General features: G+C 43.3%; 1 protein-coding gene across 1 annotated transcript in view; it reads left to right on the top strand.

Annotated features, from left to right (window-relative positions):
• Positions 1-15,156, top strand: part of Prpf6 (pre-mRNA processing factor 6) — a 61,426-nt gene that overhangs the window by 22,524 nt on the left and 23,746 nt on the right. Inside the window, exons 7-11 of the mRNA XM_041641811.1 lie at positions 370-464; positions 864-1,020; positions 1,454-1,616; positions 7,433-7,551; positions 8,583-8,801. Of these exons, the coding sequence (XP_041497745.1) occupies positions 370-464; positions 864-1,020; positions 1,454-1,616; positions 7,433-7,551; positions 8,583-8,801 (753 nt within the window). The remainder of the gene's footprint in view (positions 1-369; positions 465-863; positions 1,021-1,453; positions 1,617-7,432; positions 7,552-8,582; positions 8,802-15,156) is intronic.

Genomic DNA, 15,156 nt, shown 5'->3' with positions numbered 1-15,156 from the left:
CCGGCCGGCACAAATCTTTTGAAACCTCAAAGCCTACCTCCAGTGAGCGTCCTATCCCCTAATTCTTTCCAAATAGTTTCACCAACTGGGGACCAAATATTCACACATGGGCCTATGGGAGCCATTTTTCCCTCAACTCTATCCCTACCCCCAATATCAATTCTTGTAGAAGATTTCTACACTTTCTCTGTAGAAGACATTTTCCTAATCACCAACTGTTGTCTGAGTTACAGTAAGGTGATTTTCCTCCTGACTCTTTTTTCTTGGGTAGATTTGTTAGGAGGGTCTCCAGGGTCCTTGGTAATTCATTCTTTGTTTTAGACATTGCTGGTCATGTCTAACTGATTCTCACCTTTACCTATCTTGTAGGTATCTGATTCAGTGAGTGGGCAAACTGTTGTGGACCCCAAAGGCTATCTGACGGATCTAAATTCCATGATCCCAACCCACGGAGGGGACATCAAGTGAGTATGTTGCAGAATTGGTAGGTTGAAATGGGAACTCGAATTGCCTAGTATGTTGTGGAGTTTTAGAAAAAAGAATATACAGTCAAAATATGACATGGATCTTCTGGCAAATGTAGAAATATATTTGTACTTATTTACTGTATGTGTTAACTATTTTACAAATAGTAAGGTCAGTGCTTATGGTGAGCTAGAAAGCAGCTTGTATTTGTCTCATTTTTCCTGTCTGACATTCAGGCCTCAGTTTGTTTGCTCAGGGCCAACAGAGCTCTTTTGGATTTTGCATTTTCAGAATGTTTTCCTTAGCAGTTTATGCCTTGTGTATGAAGGAGGTGCCTTCTCCCTGATTCTTGTCCTATCTCTGGTCGTGTGACCTGATGTGCCTTCTCATTCTTACAGTGACATTAAGAAGGCACGGCTACTTCTCAAATCTGTTCGAGAAACAAACCCTCATCATCCACCAGCTTGGATTGCATCAGCTCGCCTGGAAGAAGTCACTGGAAAGCTACAAGTGGCTCGGAACCTTATTATGAAAGGGACAGAGATGTGCCCCAAGGTGAAGCCTATAGCACATTGCTCTTGACAGAAAACCCTCTGTGTTCTGCCAGGCATGGTACCTATATGGAGAAATGGAGCCGGAGCAAGGTTATAAGCAGAGGGAAAGGAGTTTCTTGCTTGCTTTTGTATGGAGCAGAGACTGACCCACCATTATAATGGCAGGGTGAGCTGCACTGAAAGGGAAGAACTAGGTAGCTTGTCATAACAAAAGAAACCTAGAGGCTCAGCATTTGAAAGTGCTGACTGCTCTTTAGAGGACCTTAGCTTGATTTCCAGAAGCTACAATGGCTGCTCACAACTGTCTGTAACTCCATTTCAGAGGATCTGATGCCCTCTTCTAGGTATCTGGGGGCCCCAGAGGTAGTACTTACTTCTCCCTTGTGGTTTCTAGGCTGTTCTTACTGAGTTTTTTACTTTTTATTTTTCCCCAGAGTGAAGATGTATGGCTAGAAGCAGCCAGGCTGCAGCCTGGGGACACAGCCAAGGCTGTGGTGGCACAAGCTGTCCGTCATCTCCCACAGTCTGTCAGGATTTACATTCGAGCAGCAGAGCTAGAAACTGACATTCGAGCAAAGAAGCGTGTTCTTCGGAAAGGTAAGCCTTCCTGGCAGGTGTTCTTACTTTCTGATGCTTTGTTCTCTTGGAGAACAGCTTTGCTCCTCTGCTCAGGCTTTCTGTGAGAGTAGTTAAGAAGCTGGTGATGTTGTCTAGGCCTTTTCCTGGACTGGTCCCTCTGCCCTTGAACCTTCTGTAAGGAAGGGACTCTGGTGGGGAGTTCTCACCCTGGTTGGAGCCACATCCCTGCTTTATAAAGTGTGAGTCACTGTCATCCTGATTTTCCTTATTTGCAGTACAGGGACAGCTTGAATTCCAGCCTGCTTCTATGGCTCTGGAGGCTAGGTGAGAGTGTCCTCAGGCAGGCCCTCTGACATGTTCTAAGGTGTTTCTGCAGGGTAGTGTACCCCTTGGTGTAGGTCTGAGGTGACTGATGGTCACATCTGAGTACATGGTCATTGAATTCCTTCCTGCACTGATTGAACTGCACCTCCTGCTACCCATCTGTAGTAATAAGAGCGTTGGGTGCCGTTCTGTAGTAGGAGCGGCGGGGCTGCGTCCTCAGCACCCCGCCACCCGCACGGCTAGCTTTGCCCGAAATAATAACACACAAACTGTATTCATTTAAACACTGCTTGGCCCATTTCTATCTAGCCTCTTCTCGGCTAACTCTCGCACCTGGACTAGCCCATTTCTAGTGTAGCCCACGAGGTGGCTTACCAGGGAGATTCTAGCCTACGTCCATCCTGGGTCGGAGCTTCATCGCGTGTGTCTCAGAGAGCAGAGCTCTCGCGTCCGCCCTGGAGATGGGAGCATGGCGTCTCTCTCTAGAGAGCAGAGCTGTCAGTCTGAGCTCACTTCCTCTTCCTCCCAGCATTCTGTTCTGTTTACTCCTCCCACCTATGTTTTAACCTATGAGGGCCAAGCAGTTTCTTTTTATTGCTTAACCAATGAAATCAACAGATTGATATATGACAATCCCACATCACCCATCCATCGTCAGCTAAAATACAGTTTTGCCTTCGTTTTTTAAAAAGAAAATTAAAGATTACCAGGTAATGGTGGCACATGCCTTTAATCCCAGCACTCAGGAGTTAGAGGCAGGCGGATTTCTGTGTGTTCGAGGCCAGTCTAGTCTGGTCTACAGAGCAAGGTCCAGGAAAGCCAGGGCTACACAGAGAAACCCTGTCTCAGAAACCAAAAAACAGAAGAATTTGTGTGTGTGTGTGTGTGTGTGTGTGTGTGTGTGTGTGTACATATGTATACTAGAGTCCCAGAGGCTAGAAAAGTGTCCATCAAATCCCCTGGAGTGGCGTTACAGTCGAGAACAACCCTACAGGGTACTGGGAACTGAAATGGGTCCTCTGGATGAGGAGCAAGCACTCTTCTTTGAGTCATCTCAGAGAAGTTACAGCATTTGTAGGCAGTTTGTGAATTGCTTGTTACTCTAATTCATAAAAGTAGTGCTGTTGTTCCCTGTACCAGATCTTATCATAAATGCTGCTTTTGAACTTGGCTTCAGAACAGAAGCTGGTATCCAGAGTAAGCACTTTACCTGGATGAGTCATCTCCAGCTGGTAGTTTTACTGGGATTAAAAGCGTGCATCACCACTGATGCTCCCCATTCTGTACTTAACATGTTTATCTAAAATGTGCAGACATTTTTTTCCTTCTATTTGTGGCTTTAGAAAATTATATAGTGTGTATGTGTGTGTCTGTGTATGTGTGTGTACCACAGTGTACATGTGGAAGTTAGAGGACACCTTGCATGACTTGGTTCTCTCTTAATTATTCATCCCAGGGATTGAACTCGAGCTTTCAGACTCAGTGGCAGGTACCTTTACCTGCTGAGCAGCCCTTTTGTGGGTTTTTGAGACAGGGTCTCATTGTGTTCGCTAGCTAGCTGACGCCTTGAACTTAAGGCTGTCCTCTCCTCTGCCTTCTGAGTGCTGAGATTACAGGAGTGCACCGCTGCACTGGGTTTGTGGACACAGGTGGTTTCCCCCTGCAACATCTAGAAGAATATTTCACAGGACTGTCTTACTGTAGAGGTAGTTGTCATCTCCGCACACCGTGTGCAAGCATGGTCAGTGTGCATTAAGGTTCTTGAAAGAGGCAGATTAATTCTGTAGGCTCCATGCTCTGCAATCATGGCTCTTTTGTAAATTGGAAGGTAGATCTGGAAGCTCTGTTAGAATCAAGTGAATGTTTTGTTTTGTTTTTTAAAATAAAATATGTGTATGAGTGTTTTGCCCACATTTACGTCTCTGTATCATATGCGTGCCTGGTTCCCACAGAGGCCAGAAGAAGATGATCTTCTGGGACTGGAGTTAGAGAAGGTTGTCAGTCACCACGTGGGTGCTGGGAATCAAAACCCGGTCCCCCCAAAGAGCAGCCAATGCCCTTCATCGCTGAGACATCTTTCTAGCTCAAAGATTTATTTATTTATTTACTTGTACTGCATCTCTGGCCTCTGAGGTACTGCATGCGCCACATGAGGAGAGCCTCAGATGCCCCTAGAACTGGAGTTCACAGACAGTTGTGAGCCACCAAGTGGGTGCTGGGAACTGAATCTCTATTCTCTACAAGAGCAGCAAGTGCTCTTAACTACTGAGCCATTTTCCAGCCCTTAATTTTTGCTATTTGTTTTTTCCCCCCTCAAGACAGGATTTCTCTGTAGCTTTGGAACCTGTCCTGGAACTTGCTCTGTGGACCAGGCTGGCCTCAAACTCCCAGAGATTTGCCTGTCTCTGTTTTCAGAGTGCTGGAATTAAAGGCAGGTGCTACCACTGCCTCACAATTTTTGCTTTTTGAGACAGTCTTACTACATAGCACTGGTAATTGTGATATAGACCAGGTTGGTCTTGAACTCATAGAGATTCTCTCTGCTTCTCAAGTGCTGGAATTAAAGTTATGCACTACCATAACTAGCTTCCCCCCCCTTTGTATGTGTAAGCAGAGTGTGCTCTCTCTCTCTCTCTTTCACTCTCTCCCTCTGCTCTCCATTGTGAGGTGAGATTGAGCAGTGACTGAAAGGCCTGTGTGGAATTCTCTGTAGATTTCAGTTGCCATCTGGAACAGAGGTAGGTACCCCCTCTCAGTCATTGGAAGTGATATTGATGATGTTCTTTCCAGTATTTTCCTTTTCTTTTTTTTTTTTAAATATTTATTTATTTTATTATGTATACAATATTCTGTCTGTATGCCTGAAGGCCAGAAGAGGGTGCCAGACCTCTTTACAGATGGTTGTGAGCCACCATGTGGTTGCTGGGAATTGAACTCAGGACCTTTGGAAGAGCAGGCAATGCTCTTAACCACTGAGCCATCTCTCCAGCCCCCTTCCTTTTCTTTTCTTTTCTTTTCTTTTCTTTTTTTTTCTCCAAGACAGGGCTTCTCTGTAAACAGCCCTGACTGTCCTGGAACTCACTCTGTAGATCAGGCTGGCCTCAAACTCACAGAGATCCACCTGCCTCTGCCTCCTGATTGCTGGGATTAAAGGCATGTGCCACCACTGCCCGGCTACCAGTATTAGTCTAAGGAGAATTTACTTATATTAAGATTTAGTTACTCTTGATTTTTAGTAAGTGCTTGATTCATTACTGGTTTTTTGTTTTTTTTTTTTTACTGTGTTCTGCCTGTAAGTCTACCAAGAGGGCACCAGATCTCATTACAAATGGTTGTGGGCCACCATGTGGTTGAACTCAGGACCTCTGGAAGAGCAGCCAGTGCTCTTAACAGCTGAGCCATCTCTCCAGACCCCCCCCCCCCCACTTTTGGAATAATGAGCTGCTCTCTAGTATTAATGATGCTTATTTACTTAAGATTTAAGGGTTTTGTTTTTGTTTTTATTTTATTAATCCAGGATCTCGTGTACTGGTCAAGCGCTTCGCTACTGAGCTATAGCCATCCCCAATTTTTAACATTTTAAATATTTTTAAAAGAGACATTGTCTCATTTAGCCAGGTTAACCCCAATCCTGTTATTCGGTTTAATCTAGGAATCTTCCTGTCTCAGCTTCCCAAATACCTAGGTCTATGGGTGTCCATCACTGCACCTGGCTCATGTTCTCTTTTTAGCATTGGTCATGAACTCCTAGGTTCATGTTTGAACACATCACAGAGTGTGTGTGTTTGTGCATGTGTGTGTGTGGTGATGGGAAGGTGGTGTTGATTCCGGGGTTTCATACATGCCAAGAAAGAGCTTTATCCGTGAGCTACACTGCAGCTTTTGTTTGTTTGTTTTGTATTTTAGAGACAAGATTTCTCTGTGGCTTTGGAGCCTGTCCTGGAACTAGCTCTTGTAGACCTGGCTGTCCTTGAACTCACAGAGATCAGCTTGCCTCTGCTCCTGAGTGCTGGGATTAAAGTAGTGTGCCACCACCGCCCAGCTACACTGCAGTTTTTTACAGTGGTCTTCATCCACAGTTTCACTTGTTTCAATTTCTGACATTCATACACAACATGAAAACTAATAGACAATTGTGGAAGTAAGCAGGGTATGGGGACACATCCCATCCTGTGAAAGGTAGAGACAGGAGGATTAGGAGCTCAAAGTCTTCCTTCACTACGTAAAGACATCCTTAATTATATAGCAAATCCTGGAGCTTGGGGGAGTAAGTCACAAACCAAAAACTTGCAGACTGCCGAGATAAGTCATTCACAAGTTTAAGTCACAATATATTCTAGGAATATGGTGAAACTTCTGCCACCTGCCAAGAACCTGGACTGCCTCTGTGGGGTGTCCATGCTACCTCTCATGCTGCTTGCCAGTGAATGCGTCATTGTCTTAGTTATCTAATGATGACACATCACACACACACACACACATCTTAGTTATCTAATGATGACACATCGCACACACACACGCACACGTCCTAGTTATCTAATGATGAAACATCTCTCTCACACACACACACGCACACACACACATGTCCTAGTTATCTAATAATGAAACATCTCTCTCACACACACACGCACACGTCTTAGTTATCTAATGATGACACATCACACACACACACACACATCTTAGTTATCTAATGATGACACATCGCACACACACACGCACACGTCCTAGTTATCTAATGATGAAACATCTCTCTCACACACACACACGCACACACACACATGTCCTAGTTATCTAATAATGAAACATCTCTCTCACACACACACGCACACACACACACGTCTTAGTTATCTAATGATGACACATCACACACACACACACACATCTTAGTTATCTAATGATGACACATCTCACACACACACGCACACACACGCACACACACGCACACACACACGTCTTAGTTATCTAATGATGAAACATCTCTCTCACACACACACACGAGTTTGGTGCTCATGGAGTATTCCATCCTCGTTCTGTAGGAGTTCCTTCCAGAGTTTGCTTATGACTTTTTTTTTGAAGTTTCAGGTATTCTTAAGGGAAAATATAATCAGTAGGTCTTTTTGATACTGGTTATTTAAAATATATATTTAGTAACCTATGGATTTTAGGTTTACAGTTTGATGTCTTACTGAGTATGTGCCCATGTAACCCATGTAACATTGCCCTCAATCTAGACAACAACTAGACAACAAGTCTTTCCCTGTATATAGCCTGTTTTCTTGTTCATCTTATTCTCAAGTTTCAGTGGAGCTGTATAGTATCGATGTGACAAGTCCTGTTGATACAACTTCAATGACCTTCAACTGTTTCTTCTTTCTGGCTTTATGTCTACGTCAACATCAAAGGGCTGACCAAATGGACATGTTTGCAGCTTTTGATTATCACTGTGGGGGGCGGTCTTACCCAAATGGCAGCGTCATCCTGACACCAGTCTCTTATTTGACCGTTCCTAGCCCTGGAGCACGTTCCAAACTCTGTCCGATTGTGGAAAGCTGCTGTTGAGCTTGAGGAGCCTGAAGACGCTAGGATCATGTTGAGCCGAGCAGTGGAGTGCTGTCCCACTAGTGTGGAGGTGAGTCTGCCAGGCTTAAGCGAAGCCCAGTGCCTGAGACTGCTATATGTATGCTGCTTACTTAAGCTACTGTTCCTGGCATTAGAGGGCATTATGAAACCCAGAATGGTATTCTATATAGTAGTTGCTAAGTAAGGTATCGGGTGGCTTCAATTAGTCATGTTACAGGTAAAAGTGCATTGCATGTGGTGGGTGTGAAATACAAGTGGTGCACAGTACACGTTGGTGCACAGTGTATGTGGTAGATGGACAAGACTGAGTCTCTTTTTGCTCATCCCTCATAGCTATAGAGAACTGTGTTGGGCACTACTCAGGCACGTGCACACATTCACACTCAAACTAAAATATTCTGCACATTTTAGGGGTGGAATGTTGCAGTTAGTAGTTTTGGGGCATGAGAATTCCAGAGGGCTAAGCATCATCACACAACTGTCTGTGAACCCATCTGGCTCACTGTTTTTGTTTTTTTTTAAAGATCTGTCTATCTATCTATTATGCAGTGTTCTACCTGCACATCCGTCCGTCCGTCCATCCATCCATCCATCCATCCATCCATCTATCTATCTATCATGCAGTGTTCTACCTGCATACCAGAAGAGGACACCAGATCTCATTATAGATGGTTGTGAACTACCATGTGGTTTCTGGAAATTGAATTTAGGCCCTCTGGAAGAGCAGCCAGTGCTCTTAACCTCTGAGCCGATTCTCCAACCCCCGCCCTCCATTCTGCTCACCTTTTACCCTAGCACCTGCTGTCAAGTCTGGCACACTGCACATTTAAACAGTGCTTAGAACCTCTGATGTAGAGTTCCATCAACTTTCTGTGGTCAGAAAGCACAGCTGATCAGTTGATGTAGTGAAGGGGGCTCCTGTGAATAATTTCAGGCTGTTTATGCTTGAGAACTTTCAGAAAGCACTTTGTAGAAGTGCTGTGGGCTAGTGAGACTGGCTGGCCATCCAGCCCGGAAGATGCCACTTGGTGCCACCAGCCTTCAACACACTTCTCCCTTTTTTCTCCCTTTTTTGTGTAGCTTTGGCTTGCTTTGGCAAGGCTGGAAACTTATGAAAATGCTCGTAAGGTCTTAAATAAAGCACGTGAGAACATTCCTACAGACCGGCACATCTGGATCACAGCTGCCAAGCTGGAGGAGGCCAATGGGAACACTCAGATGGTGGAGAAGATCATTGACCGCGCCATCACTTCCCTGCGGGCCAACGGTGTAGAGATCAATCGGGAACAGTGGATCCAAGTAAGCTGTTGCTCAGTGTTCTTCTAAATACATAGTTAGGCTTTGGTGTTGCATACCAGCACCCAGGAAGCTAAGGCAGGAGGATTACAAGTTTAAGGACAGCCTGGCTAGGCTATATAGCAGGACTCTATCTTGAATGAGTGATAAGTAAATATTTTTCCTTTTTTTTTTTTTTTTTTGGTTTTTGAGACAGGGTTTCTCTGTAGCTTTTGGAGCCTGTCCTGGAACTAGCTCTTGTAGACCAGGCTGGACTTGATTTTTTCCATTTTTATTTTATGTATATAGATGGTTAACTGCGTGCATATCTGTGCTCCAAAAGAGGAACTGGAGTTAATGACAGTTCTAAGCTGCTGTGTAGGTGCTGGGAATTGAACTCAGATTCAGTGCTCTTAACCACTGACTCTCAGATGATTTTTGTGTTGAGGTCTCATATAAGATATAGGCTGGCCGGATGGTTGTGGCACACACCTTTAATCCCAGTAGTCAGGAAGCAGAGACAGTAAGATCTACACCGTAAGATCCTGCCAGATTTCTCCTTTTAAGGCAAGAGTGTGGACAGAACACTGCAGATTGAAAGGGCTGTGGTGCATGTATATTTTATATCCAGCACACATATCTATAATATCTTATTACTACTATACCCAGAGAGGAGGCACAGAGGGGGAGAATCTTCAAAAGGTCAGAAGCTAGCTGCCCTAGAGCACACAGTACGGTATAGCTGTAGCTGGTTTTGAACACTCAGTCTTCAGCCTCAGCTTCCTAAGTGCTGTTTTGTTTTTAGCAAAATCTCAATTGTTTGATTTTACCATATGATTCTGGAGCCAGATGCTGGGGTGAAAGCCTGCTAGCTTAGAGAGGCAGAGAAAGCACCCTGCTGACCTCCCTCCTCTACTGATGTGATAGAAAAGACCTCTCCTATGCTGTCTCAAGCAAAACTCCAACTTGGTGTCCCTCCCTTCTACTTCCTGTGTGTCTTCCTCTCCATCCTTCTGACTCCCTCTTACTCTCTGTGGCTTTTTTCTTGATCACTTCCTGTCAACTGGTTGCTTGCTCCACCTTGTTATCGGCTCCTGCGATGGCCCTTGTAGGAAGTGTTTGTTCTCTTAGCTTAGCCTAAGCAGTGTGGTTCTGACACGCCAAGCACTTTTTCATTTCTTTCAGTTGTTGTTGTTGTTGTTGGTGTCTATCTATCAAATAGATAAAGATTTATCTATTTGAAATACTTAGATGCCAGAGGAAGACATTGGGTTTCCTGCTCTAGCACTGGGGGACAGGGGACTTTTTAGATAGGATTTTTCTGTGTAGTTCTGAACTATCCTGGAACTCACTCTGTAGACCAGGCTGGCCTCCAACTCAGAGAACTGCCTGCCTCTGCCTCCAGAGTGCTGAGGTTAAAGGCGTGCACTATCATGTCTGGTCACGACCAACTTTTTTGTTTATTTTTTTAATTTTGCTTTTCGAGTTTGTTTTGGGTTTCTCTATGTAACAGACTTGACTATCCTGGAACTTGCTCTGTAGACCAGGCTGGCCTCGAACTCACAGAGATTTACCTGTCTCTGCCTCCCAAGTGCTGGAATTAAACATGTATATCATCATCGCCCAGTTCATGCCAGATTTTTATGTGGGTGCGTGGCAGGAATGTGAACTCAGGCACTCATACTTGTACAACACTCTTAACCCAGTCCCTCAGTAAGCTTCTTTGGAAAGTTTTTGTTCACTGTGTCTAAAGATATCACCTCCCCTGCTGAAAGGAGGCATTATTATGGGACTGAGATGTATTATTAATTTTAAAATTAGAGTCTCTTTTTTAATTACATCTGTTATGAGAGTCCACCGTAGGTATGGGGAAGTCACTGGACAGCTTGCGAGGGTTGGTTCTGTTTCTGCCATGTGAGTGTCAAGCTTGGTGGCGTGTATCTTCACCACTGAGTCGTTTCCCCAGTCCTAGAATTTAATTTTGACAGTTTGTTAAATTATAGGTAACATTATAGGGCTGTGGATAAAGCTCATTTTACAATATTTATCCATCATATGGGAGGCCTAGAGTTGAATCTCCAGTATTACACATGCACAGGAAATTCTATAAAATTCATCTTTTATCTGTGTGTGGTGCCGGGGATTGAATGCAGGCATCATGTATGTTAGAAAAGTTGTACCACTAAAGACTGTAGGTGAGCCCTGTCTGAAGCAATATACAGGACTCAAAAAGAATCGGCACTAAATATAAAAACTAGATGAATAAAACTTTAGAGATCATAGGACTTAGAGTCTTGTTTTTAAAGACAGGGTCTATATAGCCCAGACCAGTCTGGAACTTGCCATATAGCCCAGCTGTCCGGGGAACTCAAGATTCTTTTGCCCTAGCCTCCCAAGTGCTAGGACTGTTGGCGTTCTATTGCCCTGCCTAGCTTGGGTTAACGATTTCAACTCTTCTTTGATGGATGAGTACTGAAACAGTCTAAGCAAAAAATAGCTATTTGTTTGCTTGTTTAGACAGGAGCTCTGCTAGCCTGGAATTTGCTGTGTACACCAGTCAGTTCTTCAGTTTAGAGTTCTGTTTGCCTCTGCTTTCTGAGTGCTGGTATTAAAACTGTGAACCACCATGCTCAGCTACATGACTGTATATTATATGATTCTATTGGTATTCATTTCCCAGCCAGGTGTGTGGGTGAGGCCTTTAATCAGAGCACCTGGGAGACATGGGCAGCTGGATCTCTCTCCATTTGATGCCAGCCTGGTCTTCAGAGCGAGTTTCAGGACAGCCAGGGTTACACAAAGAAACCCTATCTTGTAAAGCCCAAAGAATTTTTTACCAAAAAGATTAGAGGTAAAATAGAAAAGGAAATCTGTAGAGAAAAAAATGATTACTTAGAGGTTAGGGAGTTAATGGCTAATAAATTTTTTAATGTTTATTTTTTATCATGTATATATGACCAAGACAACATATAGAAGGAAGTGTTTAATTGGGGCTTAAGTTACAGGGAAATAGTCTATTATCATCATAGTGGGGAGCGTGGTGGGGGGAGGGGATGATGACGGGAACAGCTGAGAGTTTTCATCTATAAGCAGGAGACATTGAGAGTATGCTGGGGATGACAGGAGGCTTCTGAAACCTCAACTTTTCTTCCAGTGGCACACTTTTTCTGAAAAGACCATACATCCTAATTCTTCCCAATCAACCACCAACTGGAGACCAAGTAGTCAAGTATATGAGCCTGTGGGGGCCATTCTCATTTAGACCAGTATGTGCACGTGAGTGCATGCTCTCTCAGGGGCCAAACACTGGGTCTCCTGCACATGAAGTGTTATATATATATATATATAGTTGCTGGAAATTGAATTTGGCTCTGGAAGTGCAATACATGCTCTTAACCACTGATCCAAACCCTGAGAGCTAATGATTATCCTTGCCCCATTGAGTGGTCTTAACACCCTTATGAAGAATCAATTGATAATAAATGTTGAAGATGTATTTGGGAACTCTTAGTTCTGTTCTGTTGGTCTGTATGCGTCTCTTTAGGAAATGTGAGGCCTGCATTCACTCATTATTTTTCTAGTGTTGGAGAGCAAGCCAGGCTCCTGTGTATACTGGGCAAACATTCTACCGTTGATCTACAACCCTATCCCCTGCTTTAATCTTTTCTCATTTGGTGTAATTTGTAGGCGGACTTTTTCCTCCCAGGAGCCAGCTCCTAGATAATCACACAGAGACTTCTTATTAATTATAAATGCATGGCTGATAGCTTAGGCTTGTTTTTAACTAGTTCTTCTGGTTTAAATTAACCCATTTCTCTTAATTTGTTTGCTGCCACGTGGCTCAGGGATTGTTACCTCATCTTGTACACATCCTGCTTCCTCTGTGCTTGGCTGGTAACGTCGTCCTGCTTCATCCCAGTGAGCTCTCTCCCTGTCTGCAGGTCTCACCTTGTTGTTAGTTGTTTTTACTCTTTTGGTTCTTGGTTCGTTGGTGGCCCACCACCCAGCTCCCAAATAAATACACATAGATATGAATGCCTTGCCTTAACGGCTTATTTCTAGCCAGCTTTTCTTTTTTTCTTTTTAAAGATTGATTTATTATGTATAAGGTATTCTGCCTGCATGTATGCTTGCAGGCCAGAAGAGGGCACCACATCTCTTTACACTGTTTTTTGAGTCACCATGTGGTTGTAGGGAATTGAACTCAGGATCTCTTGAAGGGCAACCAATGTTCTTGAAAAGCCCTCTTTCCAGCCCATAGCCAGCTTTTCTTAATATAAATTATTCCGTCTACCTTTGGCCTCTGGGCTTTTATCTTTATTCTGTATACCTTTCTTTACTTCTTACTCCGTGGCTTGCTGTGTAGCTGGATGGCTGGGCCCTTCTTGATCCTTGATCCTTTCTCCCCAGATTTCTCCTCCTATTTATTTTGTCTGTCTGCCAGCCCCACCTGTTCTTTCTTCTGCCTTGCTATTGGCTGTTTAGCTCTTTATTAGACCACTCAGAAGTTTTCAACAGGTAGAAGTAACACAGCTTCACCGAGTTAAACAAATGGAGCATAAAAGAACGCAGCACATCATTGTATCATTAAACAAATGTTCCACAGCGTAAGCAACTGTAGCATATCTTTAACTAATATTCCGCAGCCCCACCTAACCTCTTCCTGCCTAGCTATTGACTGTTGTTGGAGTCTGCTTGTTTGTTCCCGGCTGCCCAGACTCGAAATAACCACACAGAAACAGAAAGTGTATTAATTAAATCACTGCTTGGCCTATTAGCTCTGGTGTCTTATTGGCTAGCTCTTACATCTTAATTTAACCCATTTCTATTAATCTGTGTATTGCCACGTGGCTGTGGCTTACTGGCAAGGTTCCATCCAGAGTCTGTCTCTGGCAGGCCTACATGGCTTCTCCTGACTCTGCCTTCTTTTTCCCAGGATTCAGTTTAATTTTCCCTGCCTAGCTCTGTTCCCTTATAGCTCTGCTATAGGCCCAAAGCAGTTTCTTTATTAATCAGTGGTAATCACAGCATACAGAGTGAAATCCCACATCACCTCCCCTTTTCTGTCTAAATAAAAAGGAAGGTTTTAACTTTAACATAGTAAAATTACATATAACAAAGCAGGTATCAAGCAAGAAACATAATTACAATATTTATATCCACTTTATCTTTTATCATAACTAAGGAAAACTATATATCTATTCTTCAACTTTATCAAAGACTCCAGAAGGGTATGATATTACCTAAGTTTACAGGAAGTGCATTGTAAGCAACTTCCAAAACTCTAGAATGAACAGAGACATCTCACTGCCTGGACAGTCACCCAAAGGTCTTCTGTACCATTGGGCACACATCTGCAGCCTACAGGCACATAGTATCCATCAGACTTTTCCATGAATCAGGAAATTTGAAGATCTGTTCTGCATTGTAATGGCAAAGTCCATCGGTTGCTTTCTTCTGTGTCCTGCAGAATATCTGGAAGACTCTTTCATGAAGCAGGAACCCTGAAGGACCATCACACCTTTAGGCAAGTTCAGCAATCATTTCTCTGTGGGTCCTGCAAGTTCAGTTCATATAGCATACCATCAAGCAGTCTAGGCAAGAACAGTTTCTTGCCCAAATGGCTAACAAACTCCATAAGGAGCCTCTTCAATGCCCTTCTTCCTCTTGAAGTAATTGGTGCTGCCAGAAGCAGATGAGTCTAATTGTCTTGAAAAGTTCTAAGTTCTTAAACATTTTAAATGCCATATTCTGTAGTCTTTGAAAGGTTTGAAGAATGCCTATCCATCTGAAATACATCTCTGTGTATCTAGAAAATCTTAACTAACAACACTACAAGTTTGACTATTATAGATGATTATCTATTAACCTATATTTCTTAATTATACATTACATTTTTTTTTTTTTTTTGGTTTTTCAAGTCAGGGTTTCTCTATGGTTTTGGAGCCTGTCCTGGAACTAGCTCTTGTAGACCAGGGTGGTCTCGAACTCACAGAGATCCGCCTGCCTCTGCCTCCCGAGTGCTGGGATTAAAGGCGTGCACCACCACTGCCCGGCCATACATTACATTTTTAAATGAGCTGTACACACAATACTTTAATCAAAATCAGAAATACATATACACAGTATAGCAAAATTGACCTTAATTTTCTATCAATAAAGCAAGATCTATACCAATGCACAATATCCATCTCTATAGCATATTTACCTTTAAATGTAAACAAACATTTATAAACAATTATTTAGGGAATTTAGGTGTACCTCTCCAAACTGCTTCCTGCTGTTTATTGGGTGAAGTAATTTTTAGGGGTGTTCACAGCAACCTTTTGGGGAGTCTTGGTCCATCAAATCACATTATTTGGGAAGGATTCCACAGGTT

Source organism: Microtus oregoni, unplaced genomic scaffold (genome assembly GCF_018167655.1).
Source record: "Microtus oregoni isolate MIOR12 unplaced genomic scaffold, Mior012 000071F_ref0000514, whole genome shotgun sequence".
Taxonomy (NCBI): domain Eukaryota; kingdom Metazoa; phylum Chordata; class Mammalia; order Rodentia; family Cricetidae; genus Microtus; species Microtus oregoni.
Note: the sequence above shows the minus strand (reverse complement) of the source record. Positions and strands in the feature narration are given on the sequence as shown.